The following is a 25,759-nucleotide window of genomic DNA, read 5'->3' as shown; positions in this document are numbered from 1 at the left end:
GAGCTGAACATACTAGGTTTAACATGCCACCTACTGGATAAAGTTAGTGTAGCTTTATGAATTTTTCTAAGTACTGAATATTCTGTATATTGTTAACATTTTTTACATCATTTCTCCCATTTTTTGTGTGTGTTTTATAGAAAGGTAGTCAGATACAGTTGACCCTTGAACAGTGTGGGGGCTAGGGGTGCTGACTTCCTGCATGGTAATTTTGTACTGCCCCAAAACCCAGGTAATAGTCTACTGTTGACCAGAATCTTTACTGGTGATATAAACAGTTGATTAGCACATATTTTGTATGTTATATATATTAAATATTGTACTCTTTTTTTTTTTTTTTAAAGATTTTATTTATTTATTTGACAGACAGAGATCACGAGTAGGCAGAGAGGCAGGCAGAGAGAGAGAGAGGAGGAAGCAGACTCCCCGCTGAGCAGAGAGCCCGATGCGGGACTCGATCCCAAGACCCTGAGATCATGACCTGAGCCGAAGGCAGCGGCTTAACCTACTGAGCCACCCAGGCGCCCCTAAATATTGTACTCTTGGGGCGCCTGGGTGGCTCAGTGGGTTAAGCCACTGCCTTCGGCTCAGGTCATGATCTCAGGGTCCTGGGATCGAGTCCCGCATCGGGCTCTCTGCTCAGCGGGGAACCTGCTTCCCTCTCTCTCTCTCTCTGCCTGCCTCTCTGTCTACTTGTGATTTCTCTCTGTCAAATAAATAAATAAATCTTTAAAAAAAAAAAAATATTGTACTCTTAACAATAAAGTAAGCTAGAGAAAAGGAAATGTTATGAATAAAATCATAAGGGGGAAAATACAGTAATGTACTATATTTACAGAAAAAAAGCCATGTTAAGTGGACCTACAACCCACACAGATGTTTGAGTGTCAGCTGTATATATACACATATTTTCTTATAGGTTACTTTAAGCACTAAAAGTAGCCCTATAGTCTGTTTGAATTTGTGTGGTTAATGATGGATATTGAAATAAAAGATAGGCTTTATATGTAAATTTTTGGGAAGTAAAGCATATATTCTTGGCTAAGAAACATTGTCATCATGTGAAGGTGTCTAAATATTTTAAATAAAGTACATTAGTAACTTAAAGTTTAAATTTTAAACTTAAATTAAATTTAAACTTAAATGTAAAGTAAATTTAATTTACTTTACATTTAAATACAGTAAATTAAGTACATGAGTACTTTATTCGCTGGAAGCCATTATTTCAATAATTCCTTACTTAATAGAAATTTTAGATGTCTTTATATTAATTATATTATAAATTGTATAGAAGGCATATTTTTGTTGTATGAGGTTGAAGAAAACTGTGATCCAAGTTGAAGGCATATTTATAAATATTTACAAAGTTTCATTTCTACATAAATTTTTAATAGTTTGCAAAGGATACTCTAATCTTTTCCTTTAGAATCTTCTATGCCATAGTTAAATAATATTTTAAAAATAGCACACAAATTTTAAAAACATTGGGACTCTATTTTTGTGTCTATGCCTTTAAAATTAGCCTTTGAATGTTTTTAAAACAAGTATTTTTTTTTTTAAGATTTTATTTATTTATTTTTTGACAGAGAGAGACACAGCAAGAGAGGGAACAGAAGCAGGGGGAGTGGGAGAGGGAGAAGCAGGCCTCCCACCGAGCAGGGAGCCCGATGCGGGCCTCGATCCCAGGACCCTGGGATCATGACCTGAGCCGAAGGCAGACGCCTAACGACTGAGCTACCCAGGCACCTCTAAGACAAGTATGTTTTACAGGTGCTGGGAAGACGACACTTCTGAACTATATTTTGACAGAGCAACATAGTAAAAGAGTAGCAGTTATTTTAAACGAATTTGGGGAAGGTAAGTAAAGTTCAGTGAATGTGATGCTATAAGAATTTATAGGTAGCTTATGGTAAATTTTGATATTCCATACATAGAAATGAAAATACAAGGTATCGTAATGTGAATACATTGATGCAGATAGTTTTGGGAAAATTAATTTCAGTTCGGCTTTCTTTTGTACAGATTTGAGGTACTGAAATTAGATCATTTTTATAAAATTTTATAAAACTTCAGAATTCATAATAACAGAATTAAATTAAGTTTTTATATGAAATAACTCCAGAAGTAAAAAGCTAAACATATGAAAGAAAGTTCTTTAAGGCTTTTCTATGTACTTTTATACTGACTGTATTGTTCACTTGTAACTTTTGAAAAATTCTTTAAAATGTTCCAGTTTTCATAAGTTTATGTTGTTGGGTGTTTATTGTTTACAAAGCATTTAAAAAATAAGTTAAATATATGGTTTCTATCTCAAAATCTGCAGTTGTCTGTGGGAATATATGCACTTAAAATTCCATTTTTTAATTTTAATATTGAACTGTGCTTTTAAAAATACATATACAGCAGTGTTAGACACAATTTTTTGATTCCTTGTAGAAGTTTTTCTTCTTAAGTGTGAATTTTAATTATAGCTCACTTTTAGCCAAAAAATGTATCTTATGTTGAGCTATTTCTTAAAGTATACTATTTTCTCTGTTGTAAATGAATAAAGGAGCTAGGTTTTATGAACAAGAAGGGAGACCTGTTAAACTTGATTTCTCATTTTTTTTTTTTTAAAGATTTTATTTATTTGACAGAGACACAGCTAGAGAGGGAACACAAGCAGGGAGCGTGGGAGAGGGAAAAGCAGGCTTCCTGCTGAGCAAGGAGCCTGATGCGGGGCTCTATCCTAGGACCCTGGGTCATGACATGAGCCCACGGTAGACTTTCAGCTATTGAGCCACCCAGGCGCCTCTTGATTTCTCTTTTTTTTTTTTGATTTCTCATTTTAATAAGCTATTATAAGACTAGTAGACTTAATAAGCTATTATAAGACTAGCTTCTTAACTGATCTGTTGGACACTGATCATTACATTTATTATTGTTACTATTTTTCTTTATTCCTTCTGGATTGTTTATATAATTTTATATAAACTATTTATTTGCAATACTTTCCTTTGCATTTTATTCATATCCCCTATACCTTGAATTCTGTAGCAGTCCCTTTCAAAGCTCGTTATCCTTGCCTAACTAAAATATAAACAAAAAATATATGCATAAAAAATTACTGAATTTTCTTTTGTGGCCATTCACTTTACTGGATATTTAGAACTCTTCCTTGGCTTTGGTATATTTCTTTATTGGAGGAAAAGTAAAATATTTAAAATCATTCTTGTATGGTAACAAGCATCTCAGAATTTCACATATATATTACTCTTTCTTAAGTAAGAATTGCTAGGAAATTGAGTTTAAAATTTTAATTTTTAAATGGGCCAAGCAAACTTCCTCAAAAAGAACTAGGGTTTTTACTCCTACCGGGAATATTGGGTAGTCTGTCTAATAGAAACAAAAACAATTTTTAGAAGAAGAATGGGAAGAAAAAAAGATAAGGCAGTCTTTTTTTAAAAAATTAAATTAATTTATTTATTTTCAGAAAAACAGTATTCATTATTTTTTCACCACACCCAGTGCTCCATGCAATCCGTGCCCTCTCTAATACCCACCACCTGGTACCCCAACCTCCCACCAAGGCAGTCTTTAAAGAGGGGTAAGGGCATATAAAAACCACTATATTAAACATACTGGTTGGCCATGGCCAAGGAGTACTTTTGAAATAGCTGCTTTATTAGGATATAGGAGTGGGCAAGTGAGAGGACCAAAGAAGAAGTAGGTATGAGTCAATTTTGGATTTGTCTTGTTAGGGACTTAAATCCTCTTTAAAAAGTAAAAGCCTAAATAATCTAGAGTAGTATAGTTTAAAACATTGAGGCTACATAAGCAATGAAAGAATGAAAGTTATAAAAGATGTTTGTATCAAATGATTTGAAATCTGTGTTATTGATATCCTCATCTTTGCTTTTGCTAGTGAACATAATCTAAAGAGTGCTTCTTGTTAATTATTCCAGGAAGTGCAGTGGAGAAATCCTTAGCTGTCAGCCAAGGTGGAGAGCTCTATGAAGAATGGCTGGAACTTAGAAACGGTTGCCTCTGCTGTTCAGTAAAGTGAGGAATGTGTTTATTGTGTGCTTGTTGGTTTGTTACAAATGTTTATTGATTATCTTTCCAGCTTTGGTTTTCTCGTGTAATGTAACAGACTTATGTAGTCTACTTCATTGTATTTCCATATAGAAAATAACTTATTAGGATGTATTTTCTTAAAGTGTTTCTTGCTATCCTATTTATTTTTTTGTCTGCTCTAATGCATTGAGTTTCTTTTTATTGTCTTTTGATGTCAGTGTTTAATTATTAATTTCTGTTTTACATGAAAGTCACATTTCATGTGTAAAAATTATTATTTTACATTAAATGAGTCATTGGTCCTATTTCCAAGGATTTACCTTCTATAAACAAAATAAATGACCATCAAAGGTGAAAAAGCTCACATTGTGTTCCACTAGTGGTAGTTGCTTCCAAGGACAGTATCTGGGTTTGTTTTTTGGGTTTTTTCTTTTGTTTTTTTAAGATTTTATTTATGTATTTGACAGAGAGACAGTGAGAAAGGGACCACAGGCAGGGGGAGTGGGAGAGAGAGAGAAGCAGGCTTCCCACTGAGCAGGGAGCCCGATGTGGGGCTCTATTTCAGGACCCTAAGATCATGACCCAAGTCTAAGGGAGATGCCCAACAACTGAGCCACCCAGGTGCCCCGACAGTATCTATTTTTTTCACTAATAGACCATAGATCTTAGAAAAGGACCTGAAATACCTATTCACTCAAATATTTTGTTGAGTGAATAAGGAAAATTAATACCTGTACTGTTGACTTTGTATATTCTAGTGAACTAAATTTTTTCTACATTGTTTACAACTTAGGTATTTGACTTTGAGTCAAATATATTAACAAATCTAAAATCCTGACATTTTCTTGAAAACCATAATGAAATCCAGTAAATATTTTCTTGGGCTGTGGATGTTCTAAGAGAAAAGGGAAATTAAAGTCTGGTACCCTTACTCAGAACAGAATTGAAAAGTAGTGATTGTGTCCCTTTAGATGTTATATTAAACCATGGTAATTCATAGATTTTATCATTGTTTTGGATGTTGAGTTTTTTCTTTCGTGATGCTATAAAAATAGCAGATTTTAACTTATCGGGGTTATTAAAGTTTCCTCTCCTTTTAATTTTAATAAAGTTTAAATATTAACTCCTCATGTATCTGATTTATTTCACTTATCAGTATATATGCCTCTGTTTTTCTCCACCATTTGTAAATATTGATGGATGTTGTATTAGCAGTTTGGGAATGAGTTAAATTTTTACATGCCTAAAGGTATTTTTGTCTCAGGTTGCTAAATATATTTTAAAATGTTTATAATGATCACTTTAAAATATTGAGATAATCAACTATATTTTATATTTTGGTATTCTCCAGGGACAATGGCCTTAGAGCTATTGAGAATTTGATGGAGAAGAAGGGGAAATTTGATTACATACTATTAGAGACAACTGGGTTAGCAGATCCTGGTAAGAAATGACGTTATTAATAACCGGAATATAGTTCTTAAACATTTTTAAGGTATTGAGAAATATGTAAAGTAAGCATTAAACCTGTATTCTAGACTAAAAATACTGGATTGTCATGTTTCTTTTGCAGATAAATCATAATCAAAGTACTTGGTACTTTTAACTTGATAATAGGATTGAAGTTCAATTGATTGATTTAAGACTACTGGTAGGAACAGGAGGTGTTAAAAGTATGGAAATTGGGGAAAAATAAAGACATTCCACTTCTGCGTTTTACTTTTATATCTGATTGATTATACTCTACAGAGATCTCACTTCTGATTACTTTTTTTTTTTTTTTAAGATTTTATTTATTTATTTCACAGACAGAGATCACAAGTAGGCAGAGAAGAAGGCAGAGAGAGAGGAGGTAGCAGGCTCCCTGCTGAGCAGAGTCCGATTCGGGGCTCTGGGATCCCAGGACCCTGGGATCATAACCCGAGCCAAAGATGGAGGCTTTAACCCACTGAGCCACCCAGGTGCCCCCTGATTACTTTCTAATCCAGCTGTCTTGGAGGTCATTTAAAGATACTTAAGGACTTTTAGACTCTAATCTCATTATTACTTAATTGTCTTTCAGTTAATTATTAGCAGTTTGTTTTTCTGCTGAAGTTGAAATAATTTTATTTGTAAATACTGTCCTTAGGTACAGAGTTAAAATAAGGCTAATGGACCTTTTTCCTGGTGTGGAATTAATGATTACCCCTGAAATTTTTATCTCTAAATAGAATTACATGTAAATTTCTCTTTTGAAAGCTACACAAAGTTGAACTATTTTAACAGTTTCTCTTTCCTTCTTACCAAACATTTTTTAGGTAACACCTTTATTCCTAGTTTGCAGAACATTTTGTGTTCATTGTATAAGTCTGACCATACCTTTTTCTTTTTTTTTAATTTGAGTTAATGGTATTGGGCCATAAAGCAATATAAAAGACTATATAAAAGTACTGTTTAGGAATAATTTATTAGGGGTCGTAACTGTTTAAAACAGATACTGAAGTATGCTGAAGGGCCAAATGTAAACAGCAGTTATTGTACTTACAATTGTTGCATAATAACATTGTCCTTCTGTTTTAAAATTACTGTTGAGTTGGGCTGTTTTGGTTCTGTAGTAAACCATACTATGTGTATTTTCATACATTTCCAGTAGATTTGACTGATGATAGAACTTGGACTATTATATTGATACTAAATATTAAACCTGGTAAGATGGGAAAATATATGCCTTCTTTTTGAAATTGCAAATATCAATTTCTTTCATGGTAGCCACTTCGTAGAGAAGAAACTCTTCTCTATGAGAAACTCTTGTAACTTTGATTTGAGAGTAGGTGAGTTTTAAAACATGGTTCAGCTTTTCAGAGGGAGAAGGAAGGTTAAATAATGATCTCAGAGAAGGCTTTTGTACAAATTGTAGATATAAATAGGTTAATGTTTGTAGCTTCTACCTTTCTTTAGAATGAAGATTTTATTGTTTGAGTAAAAATGGAACATTTGTTATAAAAAAAAATTTACCCGATATCTAAGAAAATGCAAAGAAGAAAATTAAATCACACTGTATCTCACTACCATGAAATGCAAGTAGATACGTTTTATTCCAGGGATTTTTCTGTGACAATGCTACTTGCTGAATGACAGCATCAGTGTCTGAAACTTGTGAAAAATGCAGATTCTTGGGCCCCATCCCAGATCTACTAAATCGGAATCTACTGGGTGAGCCCAGCAGTCTATTTTAATAAGCCCTCCAGTGGATTCTTATACATTTCATGAATTTGGGAAGCCCTGTCCTATGTGCTTCTAAAAGCTGTATAACAGACAGTTTTTAAAAATGTGATTGCATTCTTTGTGCTGGTCTTAGTAATTATTAATTTAGTTTTACTTGAATCTAAAAGGAGAGAACTTGAAGGCAGTTCAAGATGGCAGCTTAGGAACACCTTGAACTCTCTCTTTCTGTAGACACACTAGATCTGCAGTTACTTATGGAATAATTCCTGCTCAGAAAGAACTGAAAACTAGTAGAACAGCTCTTTCTACAACAAGGAAATCAGGGCCACATTGAAATGGATAGGAGAGGTGGAGACATAGTTTTGCCAAGAATTTCGTGCTCCGTGCAGCAAGTCAGAGTAGGGAGGGGTTTCATAGGTCTGGTGTCTTTACCTGAGGAGGGATGGGTTTATAACCCACTTAGGGTATGCCAACCCTTGGAACCTGCACTGGAAAGATGAGGCTCCCCAAATGGATTTGGAAACCAAGGGGGCTTGTGTATAGTGAACCTGAGGGGCTGAAGGGAATCTGAGATACTCCTTTTGAGGGGCTTACGCACAAGCACACTCATCTTGGGACCCAGTGCAAAGGCAGCAATTTGAAAGTGTCTGAATTATATGGGAAGGAGATTCATTTGCTAATTCTAAAGTGTTTGCTGGAGTAGCTGGGACCAGTTGGTATTTTCTTTGGGTCCAGAGGTGCTTGTGAGTGCCATTTTTGCATTCTCCTTTCACTTGGCTAGTGCAGTCAGTCGCCATGGACACAGACAGCTCCCTAAAGCCATGCGTGTGCCTTGTCCCAGCCATCTCCGTGCCTCACTAAAGCCTTGGGTATATCCTGCCCACGTTGTTCTCCTGCATCCCTAAAGACATGGATGTGCTCCACCCTCAGTACTCCTGCAACCTTGCTGAAGTCTGCCTTTAAGTGCGGTCCACAGAGGGAATGTCTGTTGATCACTTGTCCCTGGTGGCTGGAAAAGCTTGAATTTCTGCACCCTATGGGATTATAATAGGAAGGTAGTTTGGGGAGGGCTACCATACCCAAGGTACTGCATAGACAGCCTGCTGAAACACACTACTAGTCTGCCTATGAGGAAGGCCCATCCACTTGTCCTGGAGCCAGCCTAAGGGACAGGCTTCAAAGATCCTCTCAAAATGTAGCCAGGGAGACACCACCTTTGATCTCTCCTTCGGCCTCAGTGTAGCTTGGTGGTGCCTTCGGAAAGTTTGTGTGCTTGTCTGAAGCCCTGATTTTTGCAGGTTGAGTTCAGGAGACACCTCCAGATCTCTTGGGCTGGAGGTTAGTTGGGTTTACAGTTGTAGTGCCACAGGGCTGTATATTTGTATACTCCAAAAGCCCCTTCCTGTGGGTCTTTTTTCCAATGGATCTATCTTCCAGTCAGTCTGAAACCAGGTACGGAGATCATTCCTTTTGGAACACTGGCAGGTCTTGACACACTCTCAACAATGTGGGATCTACCAAGAATAATTCAAGCTAATTAGTTAACATAAAGCTTCAGAGAGATAGCCAAAAGCTAGAGCAATGTTGAATTATAAGGTTTATCTCCTATACAAGGCCACTCCTTCAAGACTGGGAGAAGTAACTGTTTTGCTTAATAATTAGAAACAGAGAGTCAAGCAAAATGAGGAGACAGGAATATTTTCCAAACAAAAGAAGGACACAAAACCTCAGAAAAAAGACCTTAATGAAGTGGTGATGACTAACCAACCCGATAAAAAGTTCAAGGTAATGGTTAGAAAGATGTTTACCAGAGTTAGAAGAATGGTTTAGATTGCAACAAAGTAAGGTAGAAAATATGAGGAAGTACCAAATGCAAGTCACGGAGCTGAAGAGTACAGTAACTGAACCGAAAAATATACTAGAAGGTTTCAGCATCAGAAAAAGTGAAGAATGGATCAGTGACCTGGAAGACAGGGCAGTGGAACTCAGCCAAACAAAGCTACAACAACAACAAAATTAATGAAGATAGCTTCAGAAACCAATGGGACAATATCAAGTGAAATAACATTCATATTATAGGGATCTCAGAAGGAAAAGAGAGAATGAAAGAGACAGAAAACTTCCCTAACCCAGGGAAGGAGACAGACATCCAGGTCCCAGAAGCACAGAGAGTGCCAAATAAGATGAACTCAAAGACATCCACATCAAGAGACATCATAATTACAATGTCAAAAATTAAAGAGAGGGTCTTAAAAGCAACAAGAGAAAAACAACTTGTTAAGTACAAGGGAATTCCCAAAACCCCATCAGCTGATATTTCAGATGAACCTTTGCAGGACAGAAGGGAGTGGCATGATAGATTCCAAGTGCTGAAAGGAAAAAATTTTCAGCCAAGAATATTCTACCTGCCACAATTGCCATTCACAGTTGGAGGAGAGTTTTCTAAATGAACAAAACTTAAAGGAGTTCACCACTAAATTAGTCTTATAAGACATGTTAAAGGGACCTCTTTAAGCCAAAAAGGAAAGGTACTACTAACGAGAAAACATGGGAAAGTAAAAATCTCTCTTGTATGTGCAAATATGTAGTAAAGGTTGTAAATTAACCATTTATAAAACTACTATGTGGGTTAAAAGACAAAAGTGAACTTAAGTATAACTATAAAAATTAAGAGATACACAAAGAAGATGTAAAATATGACATCAAAAACAAATGTGGAGGGAAGAGCAGAAATTAGAGTTTTTATAATACATTCAAATTTATGGTACTTTCAACTTGAAATAGGCTTTTATTTATATATAAGTATATGTAAATATAAAATCTATAAGCATATGAGTATACAAACAAGTATATAAACAAATATGTATATATATAAGCTGCATGTATATATAAGCATATTTTGTATGTATATGTAGTCTGCAAGGGAAGTGAATGAGAGAAAAAACAGGAACTACAGAAATAGCCAGAAAATAATTGAGAAAATGGCAAGAAGTACATATCTATCAATAATTACTTAAAATGTAAATGGACATACTCTCCATGTATGTATGTAAATGGATATACTCTTTTAAAATAATTTTTATTTTTTTATTTTTTATTTTGTACATCTTCAAAGATGTCTATTAGTTGAACAGATTAAAAATAGACTCATCTCATCTATATATTGCCTATAAGAGATCCACTTCAGATCTAATGATGCACAGACTGAAAGTGAAGGGGTGGAAAAGATATTCCATGCAAATGTAAATGAAAGAAAGCTGATGTGGCTCTACTTATATCAAACCAAATAGACTTTACAACAAAGTCTGTGATACAAGATAAAGGGCATTGCACAATGACAAAGCGTCAAGCCAACAAGAGGATATAACGTTTGAAAATTTTTATTCACTCAACATAGGAATTCCTAAATATATAAAGCAAATGTTAACAGACTTAAGGGAGAAATGGACAGCAATACTATTAGAAGACTATAGTACTCCATTTACATCAATGGATAGGTTATCCAGACAGAAAGCCAATAAGAAAATAACAGCCTTAACATATGAAATTAGATGGACTTAATAGTGTACAGTTAACCCTTGAACAACATGGGTTTGACCTGGATAGGTCCACTTACAATGCAGATTTTTTACAGTACGATACTGTAAATGTATTTTCTGTTTCATATGATTTTCTCAATAATATTTTCTTTTTTCTTGTAAAAATATACAAGATTGTATCATATTTGTAATATCTTACATAATTGTAAGAATATGATAGTAAGAATTGTAAGAATATGATACAAAGTACAACCTATAAAATATGTACTGATTATTTATACTATATGATAGTATAAGTAATATATACTATCATATGATATGATATGTAAGAATTGTAAGAATATGATACAAAATACAACCTACAAAATATGTACTAACCGATTATTTATACTATCAGTAAGGCTGTAGGCTATTAGTAGTTAAGTTTTTAGGGAATCAGAAGTTATATTTGGGCCATCTGGGTGGCTCAGTCAGTTAAGCCTCTGCCTTTGGCTCAGGTCATGATCCCAGGGTCCTAGGATCAAGCCTGTCATTGGGCTCCCTGCTCATCGGGGAGCTTGGTTCTCCCTCTTCCCCTCCCCCTGATTGTGTGCATTTGTGCACTCTTCTGTCCCTCTCTGTCAAATAAATAAATCTTTTTAAAAAAGTTATATGTGGATTTTTGACTGCATAGGAGGTCAGCGTCCCAACTCCATTGTTCAGGTGTTAATTGTATACAATTCATATCATCCAAAAGCAGCAGAATATACATTCTTCTCTGCATATGGAACATTCTCCTATTAGATCACATACTAGACTACAGAACAAGTCTCAGTCAATTTAAGAAGATTGAAGTCGTGTCCGATATCTTCTTCAATGATAGTGGTATGAGACAAAGGCAATTATAAAAAGAAAACTGGAAAAATCATAAATATGTGGAAATTAAGTAGCATGCAACTGTTATAATCAATGGGTCAATGAAGAAGTCAGGAGAAATAAAAAATACCTCGACACATGAAAATGGAAAGACAACAATCTAAAATCTATAGGATGCAGCAAAAGCAGTTCTGAGAGCAAGGTTCATAAAGACAATTCTACCTAGGGACGCCTGGGTGGCTCAGTTGGTTAAGCAGCTGCCTTCGGCTCAGGTCATGATCCCAGGGTCCTGGGATCGAGTCCCACATCGGGCTCCTTGCTCGGCAGAGAGCCTGCTTCTCCCTCTGACTCTGCCTGCCTCTCTGTCTGCCTGTGCTCGCTCGCTCTCCCTCTGTCTCTGACAAATAAATAAAATCTTAAAAAAAAAAAAAAAAAAAAAAAAAAAAGACAATTCTACCTAAAGGAACTAGAAAAAGAACAAATGAATCCCATAGGTAATAGAAGGAAAGAAATAATAAAGATTCAGAGAAGAAATAAATGACATAGAGACTAAAAAAAAAAAAAAGAAAAAAAAGAAAAAGAACAATGAAAGTAACCTGTTTTTTGAAAAAGATAAAATCAGAAATGAAAGAGAAGTTACCATACCACAGAAATCGAGGATCAAAAGAGACTACTGTGATAATGAAATGGGTTAATTCCTAGTAACACATAATCTCTCAAGACTTCCAGACTTCCATGAAGAAATAGAAAATCTGAATAGATGCATTGCTAGTAAGAAGATTGAATCTGTAATAAAAAAAAACGTAGCAAGCAAGTTCAGGACCAGATGTTTTCATTGGAGAATTCTACCAAAAATATAAAAAAGTTGTAATATCTATTCTCAAACTCTTCCAAACTATTGAAGAGAAGGGAAAGCTTCTAAACTCATTATAAGGTCAACATTACCCTGATATCAAATAAGAAGGACACCACCAAAAAAATAAAATAAAATAAAAATTATAGGGAGTGCCTGAGGTGGCTCAGTGGGTTGAGCCTCTGCCTTCGGTTCAGGTCATGATCTCACGTCCTGGGATCGAGCCCCGCATCATGCTCTCTGCTTGGCGGGGAGCCTGCTTCCCCCTCTCTCTCTGCCTGTCTCTCTTCCTACTTGTGATCCCTCTCTGTCTGTGTCAAATAAATAAATAAAATCTTTTAAAGAAAAATTTATAGGCTCATACCCATAATGAACATAGATGTAAAAATCCTCAACAAAATATTAGCAAACGGAATTCAACAATATATTTAAAGGATCATACACCACGATCAATGGAATTTATTCCAGGAATGCAAGGATGCTTTAACATCTGCAAATCTGTCAGTGATACACCACTTAACGAAGTGTGACAATCATGTGCTCATCTCAGTAAATGGAGAGGAAATCTTTGATAAATTTCAGTGTCCATTAATGATAAAAAACTCTTAAGGTGGGTATAGAGGGAATGTACTTAAATATAATAAAGGCCATACATGACAAACTAAACTCAATGGTGTAAAGCTGAAGGCTTTTCCTCAGCTTGGGAACAAAATAAGGATGCCCATTCTTGCCTGTTTTATTTGATATAGTATTGGAAGTCCTACCCACAACAATAACACAAGAAAAAGAGATAAAAGCATCCAAATTGGAAAGAAAGAAAACAATCACTTTTTGCAGATGACATAATTCTATATATAGAACACTCTAAAGACTCTACCAAAAAACCAAAATAAGTGAACTTAGTAATTTGCTGTATACAAAATCAGTATATACTTATCTGTTGTGTTTCTATGTAATGAACTGTCAGAGAAATTAAGGAAACAATCCTTGCAACAAGCCTAACAAAACAATTTGCATCAAAAAGAAAATACCTAGGAATAAACATAACTAAGGAAGTGAAAGATCTGTACGTGGAAAACTGTAGGACATTGATGAAAGAAATTAACTCACAAAAATAGAAAGTTACTCCATGCTCTTTTTTTAAAGACCTAATACTGTTAAATGTCCATACTACCCAAAGCAATATATTCGTTGTCAACTCTTTCAGAATTTTAATGCCATTTCTCACAAAGCTATAAAAATGTTTTAAGTAATCTCTACACACACACCCCAACATAGGGCTTGAATGCATAACTGTGAGATCAAGAGTTGCGTGCTCAACTGACTGAAGCTGCCAGGTGCCCCACAACAAATAATTCTAAGGTTTGTGGGGAATCACAGAAGACCCTGAATAGCCAAAGCAGCTTTTTTTTTTTTTTTTTAAAGATTTTATTTATTTATTTGACAGAGCACAACCTGGAGGGAGGGAGCTGTAGGCAGAGGGAAAGGGTGAAGTAGGCTCCCCACTGAGAAGAGGACAAGATACAGGGCTTAATCCCCAGACCTGGGATCATGATCTGACCCGAAGGCAGATGCTTAACCACCTGAGCCACCCAGGTGCCCCATAGCCAAAGCAGGCTTGAGAAAGAAGAGCAAATGGGGGGCACCTGGGTGGCTCAGTGGGTTAAGCCGCTGCCTTCGGCTCAGGTCATGGTCTCAGGGTCCCGGGATCGAGTCCCGCATCGGGCTCTCTGCTCAGCGGGGAGCCTGCTTCCTCCTCTCTCTCTCTCTCTCTGCCTGCCTCTCTGCCTACTTGTGATCTCTCTCTGTCAAATAAATAAATTAGATCTTTTTTTTTAAAAAAAAAAAAAAAAAGAGAGAAAGAAGAGCAAATGGGAAATGTCACAGTCCCAGACTTCAAACTGTACTTCAAAGCTGTAATATGAAAACAGTATGGTATTGACATAAAAACAGATCAATGAAACAATAGAGAACCCATATATAAACCCATGCTTTTCTGGCCAATTAAACTATGACAAAGGAGGCAAGAATATACAATGAGCAGAAAAGATTCTTCAATAAATGGTGATGGAAAAACTGGACAGCTACATGAATGAAACTAGACTACTGTCTTACATGATAAAAAAGTTAACTCAATGAAGGGAAGACTTGAATATAAAACCTGAAACCATAAAACTCCTAGAAGGAAACAGATATTTAGCTCCTTGACATCCATCTTGGTGTTGAATTTTTGGATCTAACTAAAAGCAAAGGCAACAAAACAAAAATCAGTAATTGGGACTATATAAAATTAAAAGTCATTTGGACAGCAAAGGAAGCCATCCATAAAATGAAAAAACAGGAGAAAATATTTGCAAATCATGTATTTGATAAGGTTAATATCCAAAATGTGTAAAGACTCAGTAGCAAAAACAAAACAAAAAACAACTGAAAAGAATGCAGAGGATCCAAATAGACATTTTTCCAAAGAACACATGGAGGTGCCCAACAGGCACATGAAAAGATGCTCAGATTCACTAATTACCAGGGAAATGCAAATCAAAACCACAGTGTGATACCACCGGACACCTATTATATTCAAATCGGCAAGAAATAAGTGGTGAGGATGCAGAGGAAAGGGAACCCTCATGCACTGTTGGTGGGAACGCAGACTGGTGCCGCTACTGCAGAAAGTGGTGGTTTTCCATTTGCATACACTTTCATTACTATGGTGATTCCTCGAAACATTAAATATAGAACTATCATGTAATCAGCTATTTTATTGTATGTACTTTTCTGAAGAAAACGAAAACTTATTTGAAAAGATATTTGCACCCCTATGTTCATTACATCATTATTTACAGTAGCCAAGATATGGAAGCAACTTAAGAGTTTGTTGATGGATGAATGGAGAAAGATGTGCTATATATATATATACAGTGGCCTTGCTATTTGTGACAACGGGAATGGACCTTGAGGGTATCAAACTCTGGGAAATAAGTTAGATTTCATCAATCTGTGGAACCTAATAAAAGAAAAAACAAAACTCAGATACAGGGAACAGATTGATGGTTATCAGAGGGGAAAGGGTTTAGAGGACTGAAATGGATGAAGGGGGTCAATTATGTGTTTTGGATGGTAACTAGATTTCCTATGATGATCACTTTGTAATGTACACAAATATGGAATCATTATACAATACACCTGAAACTAATATAAGGTCAAATACCATTTTACTCAATTAAAAATATGTATATTATATATGTAAACCACCTAAAGTTAGCCAACATGTGTTAGATACTCCACTAATCACCTATTAATGTCATTAAAATGAATTTAATAAATTGCTCAATAAAAGGTGGGTAGAAGCAAAAAAATTACTACGTAATTGAACAAAGAACTTGAAAGAATGAAGGAATCCTAAATTATCAGAAAAATGCTTTTCCACTGGAAGGGATATGAGTTAAGGGGATAAAAAGGTTATAAAGAGCATATACAGGGGTGCCTGGGTGGCTCAGTTGTTAAGCTTCTGCCTTCCGCTCAGATCATGATCCCAGGGTCCCAGGATCGAGTCCCACATTGGGCTCTCTGTTCAGCAGGAAGCCTGCTTCTCCCTATCCTACTCTCCCCTGCTTGTGTTCCCTCTCTTGCTGTCTCTTTATCTGTCAAATGAATACATAAAATCTTAAAAATAAAACCATAAACAAATGGGATGAGTTAGTTTTAACTATATGTGTCAGTTCAGAGTATTTCTTGACTCCCTGACATAAAGGAGTAGGGAATGAACACTATCACTTAGTGTGGTTGATTTATTGTATGTGGTGGTGTTAAGATTTCTAACATCTACATTCTCTCATACTTTGTTTAGTTCTATGTTAAACAGTTTTAGTCCTCATTAGCTCAGTACTGTGGCTTCTCCATTCCTGAGTTGATGAATCTCTTGATTGGACTGATTTTCATGGTCAGGTAATCCTTTAAAGCTACAGATGCTGTGTTCCTTCACTTTTTTTTTTTTTTTTTTTTTTTTAAGATTTAAAAAAAAAAAGATTTAAAGAATTTATTAGAGAGGGAGAGAGAGTTGGGAGCAGGGACAGAGGGGAAGGGAGAGAAAAGTCCCAAGAGGACTTCATGCTGAGCGCAGAGCCCGACGTGGGGTGCAGTCTCATGACACAGATCACGACCTGAGCTGAAACCCAGAGTCAGACGCTCGACTGACTGAACCACCCAGGTTCCCCCCTTCTTGAGGTCTTGCATACTTCCTTGAGAATGCTTGTCCTTTGTTTTTATAACTGAAGGATTGACTAGGTAGAAAATTTCCAGATCACAATTAACTTCCCTCAGAACTTAGCAAATATTACTTCTTGATCTCTCGGTAATTTTTGGTTGGCTGGATTTCCTTTTTTATTTTATCAGAAAGGATTTATGAGTGATGTATTTTTGAGTTTTAATGCTTTTGTTTCCTTTAATGTATTGTGTGTATCTATCTGGTGTTTTCATTGTTGAAAAATAACTTGGCAGGAGATAATATCTTTAGGGAACACTTTCATTAGAACTTTATGGTCATTATCTTATTATATCAGGGCAATGACTGTTACTATAGAAAAGTCTAATATTTTTTTTTCTGCCTCCTGGAAAGTGACTTGCTTTTTCATCCAAAATGCCTGACAATTGTTTCCTTTGTTTTTGAAGGTCAGTAATATAACCAAAGTACATCTACATGTCCTCTGTAATCATTTTTTCTTGGATTACAGTATGCTCTTTTGTCTGTAAGTTTATGTATTCATTTAGGAGCATTTTCCTTATTTATTACCATAAGGATCTTTTTTTTGGTCCAATTATTGGGTCCTCTACTTTATGACACCAATTTCCCCTATGTTGAATTTTCTTTTGTTCTCCCTATCTTTTATCTTCGAATTGTCTTTTGCTTCTGTATTTAATCATCTCACATGTTCCTTTTTGTCAGTAATTCTGTTTCCACCAGTGTCTATTCCAACCTTGATCTTTTAAAAGAATTCGTTAAGTAATGATATGTTTATTGGGTATATACATTTATTTCTTTCACAAAGTACCATTTCATATTACTCTGCTTTCTCTTGCCTTTAAGAGTTTGTTTTTAATTGATTATGTTGTTTTTTAAGTTCTCTATTATGAATAGACCTTTCAGAATTTTCTTTGATTATGTTTCTTTGGTTATGTTTCCTCCCAGAATGGGTTCTATGCCATTTATATGCCTTATTCATTTCTTTAACTTTTTTCTTTCTTTCATCTTTTTTGTTTTCTTCTAAGCTGTAATATTTGTGCATTGGTTTTTTCAGCATGTTGGTGATTGGCGTAGAGAACATTGGTCTACTTACATATGGTGTTGAATTACTTTTAATATCTTACCCATCTTACCTAAACGTGTTTTTCTCCTAGGCCTCAATTTGAATGTTGGGTATTGCTGGGAGCAGGGAAGGGGAAGCAAAGGAAAAAGGGTGACTGAGAGATCCAGTCAGATCTCTCAGATGGGCAAGCAGACTTTCAGGCTCAGCTCTCTTTAAAGTACCCAAGTGTTCCTCTCTTGAATTTCCTCCAGCTACTCATGAATATATATTCCATATCTTGTGTGGGTATATCCTCGAGCCTCAAACCTTTCGATTCATTTTGCTCTGAGCCCTAGAAGGTGACCCCCTCCTCCAAAAATGTAGAAATGGTGAATGCCTGGGTGGCTCAGTTGGTTATGCGACTGCCTTTGGCTCAGGTCATGATCCCGGAGTCCAGGATCAAGTCCTGCATCGGGCTCCCAACTCCATGGGGAGTCTGCTTCTCCCTCTGACCTTCTCCCCTCTAATGCTCTCTCATTTGTCTCTCTCTCAAATAAAATCTTTTTAAGAAAATACAGAAATGGTTAGAAAATTTACCCTTGGTTGACTTTTTCCTGTATTACTTACTTCTTGTTCAGTTCCCCATACCATTTTGAAAGCTGTTTCTGATAAGTATTTGGATTCTGTAAACTCTTCCCCTACAACCATTTATTGATGGGCGTAGAATGAAGAATTATCAGAAGTCACATAGGACTTTGTTTCTTTCTTTTTTTTTTTTTTAAAGATTTTATTTATTTATTTGACAGAGAGAGATCACAAGTAGGCAGAGAGGCAGGCAGAGAGAGAGAGAGAGAGGAGGAAGCAGGCTCCCTGCTGAGCAGAGAGCCTGATGCGGGACTCGATCCCAGGACCCTGAGATCATGACCTGAGCCGAAGGCAGAGGCTTTAACCCACTGAGCCACCCAGGCGCCCAGGACTTTGTTTCTTATTTAGACTATCACTCTTCAGTATTCATCGTAGGAGGTTATATATTTTGTTATTGCTGATAAAAATTTGGCTTTTAAATTTTATTTTAAATTTTTGTTGTAATTGGTTTTGAATAAGGGAGATTCTATAATCTAGCTAAGGGTTTCTTAACACTGGCACAACTTAAATATTTTGGATTGGATAGTTCCTTTTTGTAGGGGATTGTCTTATGGATTGTGGGATGTTTTTGTTTCTTTGTTTTGTTTTGTTCTGTTTTTTGCCTTGTGGGATGTTTAACAGCATCCCTGGCTTCTACCCACTAAATATCAGCACCATTTCCCTAGTTGAAATGATTAAAAATATCTTTAGACGTTGACAAATACCCCCTGGGGAGAAAAATCAGCCTGGGTTTGGAACTACTGATCAACTTACTCTCTCATCTTTATTCCTCTTGCTAAACACACCTGCATCTGAGTTTCAGATAGTTGCTTCTTGGGTAGCCTGATATTACCAAAGATGCACATCAGATTTAGAAAAAAAAGCTCCAATACCCTCTTGTAATTCAACTTAATACAACATGAATGTTAACTGTGTGGGACTTGTAAGCTATTTGAATAGTAATCCATGAATTTAAAAAAAGGTTTATGAGCAAGGTGGAATTTTATTGAGTGAAAAAAAATTAAGTCTCTTTTATGACTTACTGTTTGGAGTAAATGATGCTCATAGTAGATTTCCTTTTTTCCCCCTCATTAATTAAAATCATGTTGTTAGCCAAGTAAGTGAAGAAAATTCTTATTGGCAATTCAGTTGTTTCCCGTTTAGGAGACTGACACTCTCCAGTTCTAAGCTAAATAATTGTCATGGTAAAGTAATTTCCTTGAAAAGAACAGGCATTGATTCTCTCCTGTTACTCACAAATCCTATTTCAGTCAAATTGGAAAACTATTAAGTTTTTGGGAAAAAATCAATAGGTATCAGGAAACCATTAGATCTTGTGGCCCTTGCTATATCTTGCATGAGTAATCACTGTAAACAGCTGACAGGTATTTCACTGTTGACACAGAGTGATGCTTGGGGGACCACATCTCGGGCTAGGTGGACAGCTTCAGACATGGGAATGAGTTCAGTTATCCTTGTTTTTCCCGAGTACTCATTCTTTTAGACAGCCCTGTCACTAACTGGACCTGTGATGCTTTGAAAAATCACATACTTTCTTTACGGCCAGTTTCCCTTTTCTTGCGTAGTGGCATACTGATCAGGGCGTGTGCTTTGCTACTGAACCAGTGTGCGTCAAAAACAAGTTTCAATTTCTTATTTAGAAATTATTTTTCCTCAGACCCACATTTTATATCAGTATTAAATAAACAGTATAAGGTTTTACTGGTAATGCCATAGAGTATACAATTTTGCCTCTGGTCTTTTTTCTTCTCTAAAACTTACAAGTTTTTCTCTTTTTCGGTCAACTGGCTTCCGAATTACCTATGTTGTGTTTTGCTTCCCTTTAGAGAGATAACTGATTATTTATGAACTGCGTGATTATTAAATTAGGGACAGAAAACATAAAAATAATTCCCATGTGCACATATCCATAGTGCCCAAATTATTTGGTAGTATCTATTGGCAGATTATTATGGCATCGGCAGAAGCTTGGTGTTGGGTTTGTATGTGATAAGAGCTAATCTGTTTTTCTTTTCCTTTCTTTCCTTTTTTTCAGAGTTGGGGGCAAAAAGGGAGAGGGGAAGAAATGAGTACAAATAGCAAAAGATTCTGTCATTGTAATTCCCATAAAGAAATTTGGAAAGCCATACATCATTTGTATATGTGTTTGCCTGCTAATTCTGTTAGGACATGTTAAAACAGCCTAGTTAGAATAGTGTTTCTCAGTTTGAGTAAATATTTTTGTTTGATGAATATTTTATATATTTTTCAGGTGCTGTAGCTTCTATGTTTTGGGTTGATGCTGAATTAGGGGTTGATATTTATCTTGATGGTAAGTTGAAAAGCAAATATTCTTTTGTTTTCAAGTAGAATGTTACAGTTAGATTTTTTGTTGTTGTTCACATTATAATTTTAATCTTCGCATTTTTACTCTTTTTAAATTTGTTTAGTTTGATAATGAAGTAAGATTCCAAAGCCCCATTCAGTGGTAGAACTAGATGTAAGGTCTCAGTGTCAGCTCCCAATTTAGTGCTTCAGCTAAGGTTTTCCTTTTAAAATGCTATGTCAGTTTCTTATATCCTATATTTGATTTATTCTACTTTATTTAAAATATGCAGTATGAGGATTCTATTTTTGCTTTCATTTTCCCTTGAAGATAAGAATTAAAGTCCCCACCCACCCCTTACTTCTTTGCCTTAACACTTTTGGGCAGTTTTATTCATAGACTTCATTTAAGATATAAGGAAACTTTCTGAATGAAGTAACTATGACCTGCCTACCCTTTACCTTTCTTTAAACCAGGTCTTCCATAGACTCAAGAGTGAAATTTAAGACTGTGCCTAATCATTTGGCTCTAGTGTATGTAGTGTGTAGCTGGTTGAATTCCCTAGGCATCATCAGACTCATTCTCTTACCATTTGAAAAAATTACTCGACGTACAAATTCAGAGGTTGCCAAACTAATTGACCGTTGGAAACTTAGGTACGTGTTATGGAAAATACTTGTGTGAGTTAGATTTGATGCAAATTACTAGGAATAAGATATCTTAAGGTATCTCAGATTTATTAAGCAGTAAATTAAATGTTAAGAAAAGTCTTGATTTTGGGGCACCTGGGTGGCTCAGTGGGTTAAAGCCTCTGCCTTCGGCTCAGGTCATGATCCCAGGGTCCTGGGATGGAGCCCCACGTCGGGCTCTCTGCTTAGCAGGGATCCTGCTTCCTCCTCTCTCTCTGCCTGCCTCTCTGCCTACTTGTGATCTCTCTCTCTCTCTGTCGAATAAATAAATAAAATCTTTAAAAAAAAAAAAAAGAAAGAAGTTTTGATTTTGATAATATGAATATAAACTGGAAATAACCTGTCTTGATGGTTTATCACATCCCAGTTTATATTATGGAATTTGTCTCATCATATTTTGGATTGTAAGCTTTTTTTTTTTTTTAATGTTACAAATATTCTCTCACTTTTCCTATTTTTTTTTAATTTTTTATTTTTTATAAACATATATTTTTATCCCCAGGGGTACAGGTTTGTGAATCACCAGGTTTACACACTTCACAGCACTCACCAAAGCACATACCCTCCCCAATGTCCATAATCCCACCCTGGATTGTAAGCTTTTTTAAGGCCAAAGAAATCTTATTTTCTTATTTACTTCTTTGTTTATTCAATTAAAAAAGTATTTTATAGCCTCTAATGCTTTAAAATGGTGCTAGGCACTCAGTACACATTTGAAATGTATCTGCTTGTTCATAGAATTGAATTAAATATCAGCTTTGGCACAACAACAAAAAAATATTTACTGAGTAAAATTTGTGAACTTAAATAGGTTGTGATTTTCATTCTTAAACATAAAGGTGACTAAAAGATGTATTCTTTTGTAGGTATCATAACTGTTGTGGATTCAAAATATGGATTAAAAGTAAGTTGAGGGGCGCCTGGGTGGCTCAGTGGGTTAAGCCGCTGCCTTCGGCTCAGGTTATGATCTCAGGGTCCTGGGATCGAGTCCCGCATCGGGCTCTCTGCTCAGCGGGGAGCCTGCTTCCCTTCCTCTCTCTCTCTGCCTGCCTCTCTGCCTACTTGTGATCTCTCCCTCTCTCTCTCTGTCAAATAAATAAATAAATCTTTTAAAAAAAAAAAAAAAAAGTAAGTTGAAAGATTGCTGTGAGTTGCTAATAATTTGTTAAAAGCTAGGTATCTGGGAATTGATTATATTATTTTTTCTACATTTTTGTTTGAATATTTTAACAAAAAGTTTTAACTTCATCTGTTGCTCATATCATAAGCAATAGATGAAACTTCTGTGTCTTTTAATTATTGTTTTAAAATTAAATATTTATTTTTTATTACTCTGGCTTAATGTGATAGAAGTTGGAAGTGTAATATTTTGTAAAGATGATATTACAGCATAAAGTTTGGGTATGTGTAACTCCTTATTGGGACTCAGCCTCAATGTTGATGTATTTTTCCATTTGGTAGAAGCAATTGAGATTGATAAAGCATATGAGAACTTTTTTCTCGTGCTAAAGTTCTATCAGACACAGACTGGAAACCACTGCATTAAAGAATAATTGCTTTACCTTATTTTGAAGAAATCAGGATTTATACATATGTGTATTGAGGATAAACTCTCCCTTAAAAGGCAGCCTCCTGTGAATGTTTTCGTAACTACCAAGTTCTTCAAATGCATTTAAATGAACTTAAATTCATAAAATGCACTTAGTAAGATTTTTAGAAACATGTTGCATAAAATAAAACAGTATTTTTCAGCTTTCCAAGTGAAATATTACTAAAGGGAAAAGAGAATGAAATTATCCTCCATCTCCCCGACTCAATCTAGGATGTGGATAGCCTTCTAAATAATCATTTGTCAGAAGTTTAAATTTAATATTTAAAAATACACATTCGGGGCACCTGGGTGGCTCAGTAGGTTAAGCCTCTCCCTTTGGCTCAGATCATGATCTCAGGGTCCTGGGATCGAGCCCCACATCGGGCTCTCTGCTCAGTGGGAAGCCTGCTTCCCCCTCTCTCTCTGCCTGCCTCTCTGCCTGCTTGAGATCTCTCTCTGTCTCTGTCAAATAAATATATAAATAAAATTAAAATACACTTCAGTTTTGTATTCTACTCCATCGTATATCTGAATTTGTTAATTTGAAAACGTTTTCCTACTGGGGCACCTGGCTGGTTCAGTTGGTAGAGCATGCGACTCTTGATCTCAGGGCTGTGAGTTCGAGCCTCATGTCAGGTGTAGAGATTACTTAAGAAAATAAAATCTTAAAAGTGTTTTCCTTCCAAACCTTCAATAAAGTTATGCTCTCAGAATACAGCAGGCTTATTAAGTGGCTCCCAATATCCCTTCACTAGCCCTTTAGTTCCCTCAGGAATAGGGCACCTAATTTGACCTGTTTGGAAAATTATAATTATTTCTTTGTAGATTTTAAGTCCAAATTTATTAGTCATCTTAAGAATCAAAGAAAAGAAAGAAAGAAAAAAAGAATCAAAGCAAGATTCCCAGTATTATAGATTTACTCAGAAAAATTCTGACTTTTCTGAAATCATGATATTTCTAATAAAATATTCATGGAGGAATCCAAATAAATCAAGTTGTTAGTTCTGTATGTTTACTATGGGCATGTTTGAACTCCTCTCTTATATACATTTATTACCAAATTTGGGATACCCATGGGAGAGGTAGCAGTTAAGGTATTTTATTTGTTTTCTTGGTAGACTTAACATATCACACCCAGAGTTGAATAATTTTATGTGTTTATTTGGATGTGCAGAGGAGTTAAATAGAATCTATTATCAGTGTAATTGGGGCCAAATAAACAAAGCAACATTCTGAATAATGCAAACACAGTAAACGTTTAACCTCCTGCCACCTTGATAAAACCTCTTAAATTATTAAATCAATATACCTACACAAAACTGACATACTGTCAGGATAATGGAAACTTTAGATTTTCTAAGTCAGATGCCAGATAAATAACTTTTCCTTTATATGAAGGATTTGCCCACTTGTCCAATTCCTCTGGTTGCACAGCTTGACCCCAGTAGCTGCTTGTGATTCAGAGCATTCTGAGGCAGTGCGAGTAATGACACTTGGATGATGGGCAGCAATTTAAGGATGTCATGCTTCACAGAGCCAGCCCATCACAAGGAAAGCTGAGAAATGGTACCCTGTGGCCGGGCAGCCAAATTGAAACTGAAGTGGTAATTGATATCATGGGCTATCACTCTAATGGGATTGCCACCCATTGATCTGAAATATTCATTTTTTAATCACGGGCAAAGAATTGGACAACTTCAAATGACAGCTCTCTATTCTCAGGACTTGACACCCAGGCTACCAACATTGTTCTTTTCAGTTCTACAAACGTGACAGCATTGAATGCAATAGAATCAATGGATGAAGTTACACAGGAAAGGTCAAGTGAGAGGTTTCTCTCTGGCTTCTCTGTTACACTGCACTAGCTGTTCAAACAATTCAGTCAGAAAACAGTTGGGCTTGGAAAAGACTGGAAAAATAAATAGATTGACATTATGCAACAATCGTTTTCTAACAGCTGAAATAGCGTCAGATCTATAACCAGTCCTTGGAGAAGAGAAAGCTTCTGATGCTTTTTTTAAAATGTCATCTGACATCTCTGACACTAGATTTCTTTCCATTTGGGTCAAAAACAGTGACCCAAATGGAAAGAAATGAAATAAGTCCAGCTTATTTCTGTTTCTGCGGGAAAGGGGTCTACAGTGGTGTTATTTCAGAGGGCTTCTTTCTTTCTTACGTGTGCTGAGTTGGAGGGTTGAACCTTGATTTTTGGGACGTGTTGTGTTCATTAGTACCAAAATCATTTTTGTCTTTTTTAATATATAAGCAAAAGCCATGGTCTCTCAGCAGAGATGAGGAATCCTTTGGGTATATGTATACATTCTCACACACACACACACACACACTCTAAAATTTTTGGAAAAAAAATTTGCAGGTGTTTTCCTTCCTTGCTTGTACAGGTAGAACAGAATCTCAAAATTCCCACTTTTTAACTTTATAAAGGGAAGTTGTCCAACTGAGTCATGAATATTGGAGAATGTCCCTTTGAATAACAGACACTGATTTTAGTCTTTTTGCAGAGTTTGGCTTGGGGAAATAGGAAGTTGCGTAAGGGAAGTAAATATCGGGCTAATACCTGGAGAAAATAAATGCTAGTGTGCATTTATTATTTCTTTATGTTTGTATGGCCTTCAGAAGTGTATAGAATGGGGATTTTGTCTCCTTTTGTATAATTATGTGTGATAATTATGTGCTTTATCCATAATAGAATTGTACACATTGGTCATTTTTATTTTGGGGA

The 25,759-nt window shown here is 35.8% G+C and overlaps 1 protein-coding gene across 5 annotated transcripts in view; it reads left to right on the top strand.

Moving 5' to 3' along the window:
- The window catches only part of LOC131812259 (zinc-regulated GTPase metalloprotein activator 1A), a 55,471-nt gene that overhangs the window by 2,856 nt on the left and 26,856 nt on the right, over window positions 1-25,759 (top strand). For 3 of the 5 annotated variants that reach the window (XM_059141513.1, XM_059141511.1, XM_059141514.1), the window contains 5 exons: window positions 1,587-1,757; window positions 3,945-4,041; window positions 5,408-5,499; window positions 20,686-20,745; window positions 22,295-22,332. In XM_059141513.1, coding sequence (XP_058997496.1) covers window positions 5,439-5,499; window positions 20,686-20,745; window positions 22,295-22,332 — 159 coding nt within the window. In that variant the 5' untranslated portion in view covers window positions 1,587-1,757; window positions 3,945-4,041; window positions 5,408-5,438. The other 2 variants (XM_059141509.1, XM_059141510.1) reach the window with 1 other exon arrangement.

This window comes from Mustela lutreola, chromosome 12, assembly GCF_030435805.1.
Source record: "Mustela lutreola isolate mMusLut2 chromosome 12, mMusLut2.pri, whole genome shotgun sequence".
NCBI classification, from domain to species: Eukaryota; Metazoa; Chordata; class Mammalia; order Carnivora; family Mustelidae; genus Mustela; species Mustela lutreola.
The sequence above is the reverse complement of the archived record's forward strand: the minus strand, read 5'-3'. Positions and strand labels throughout refer to the sequence as shown.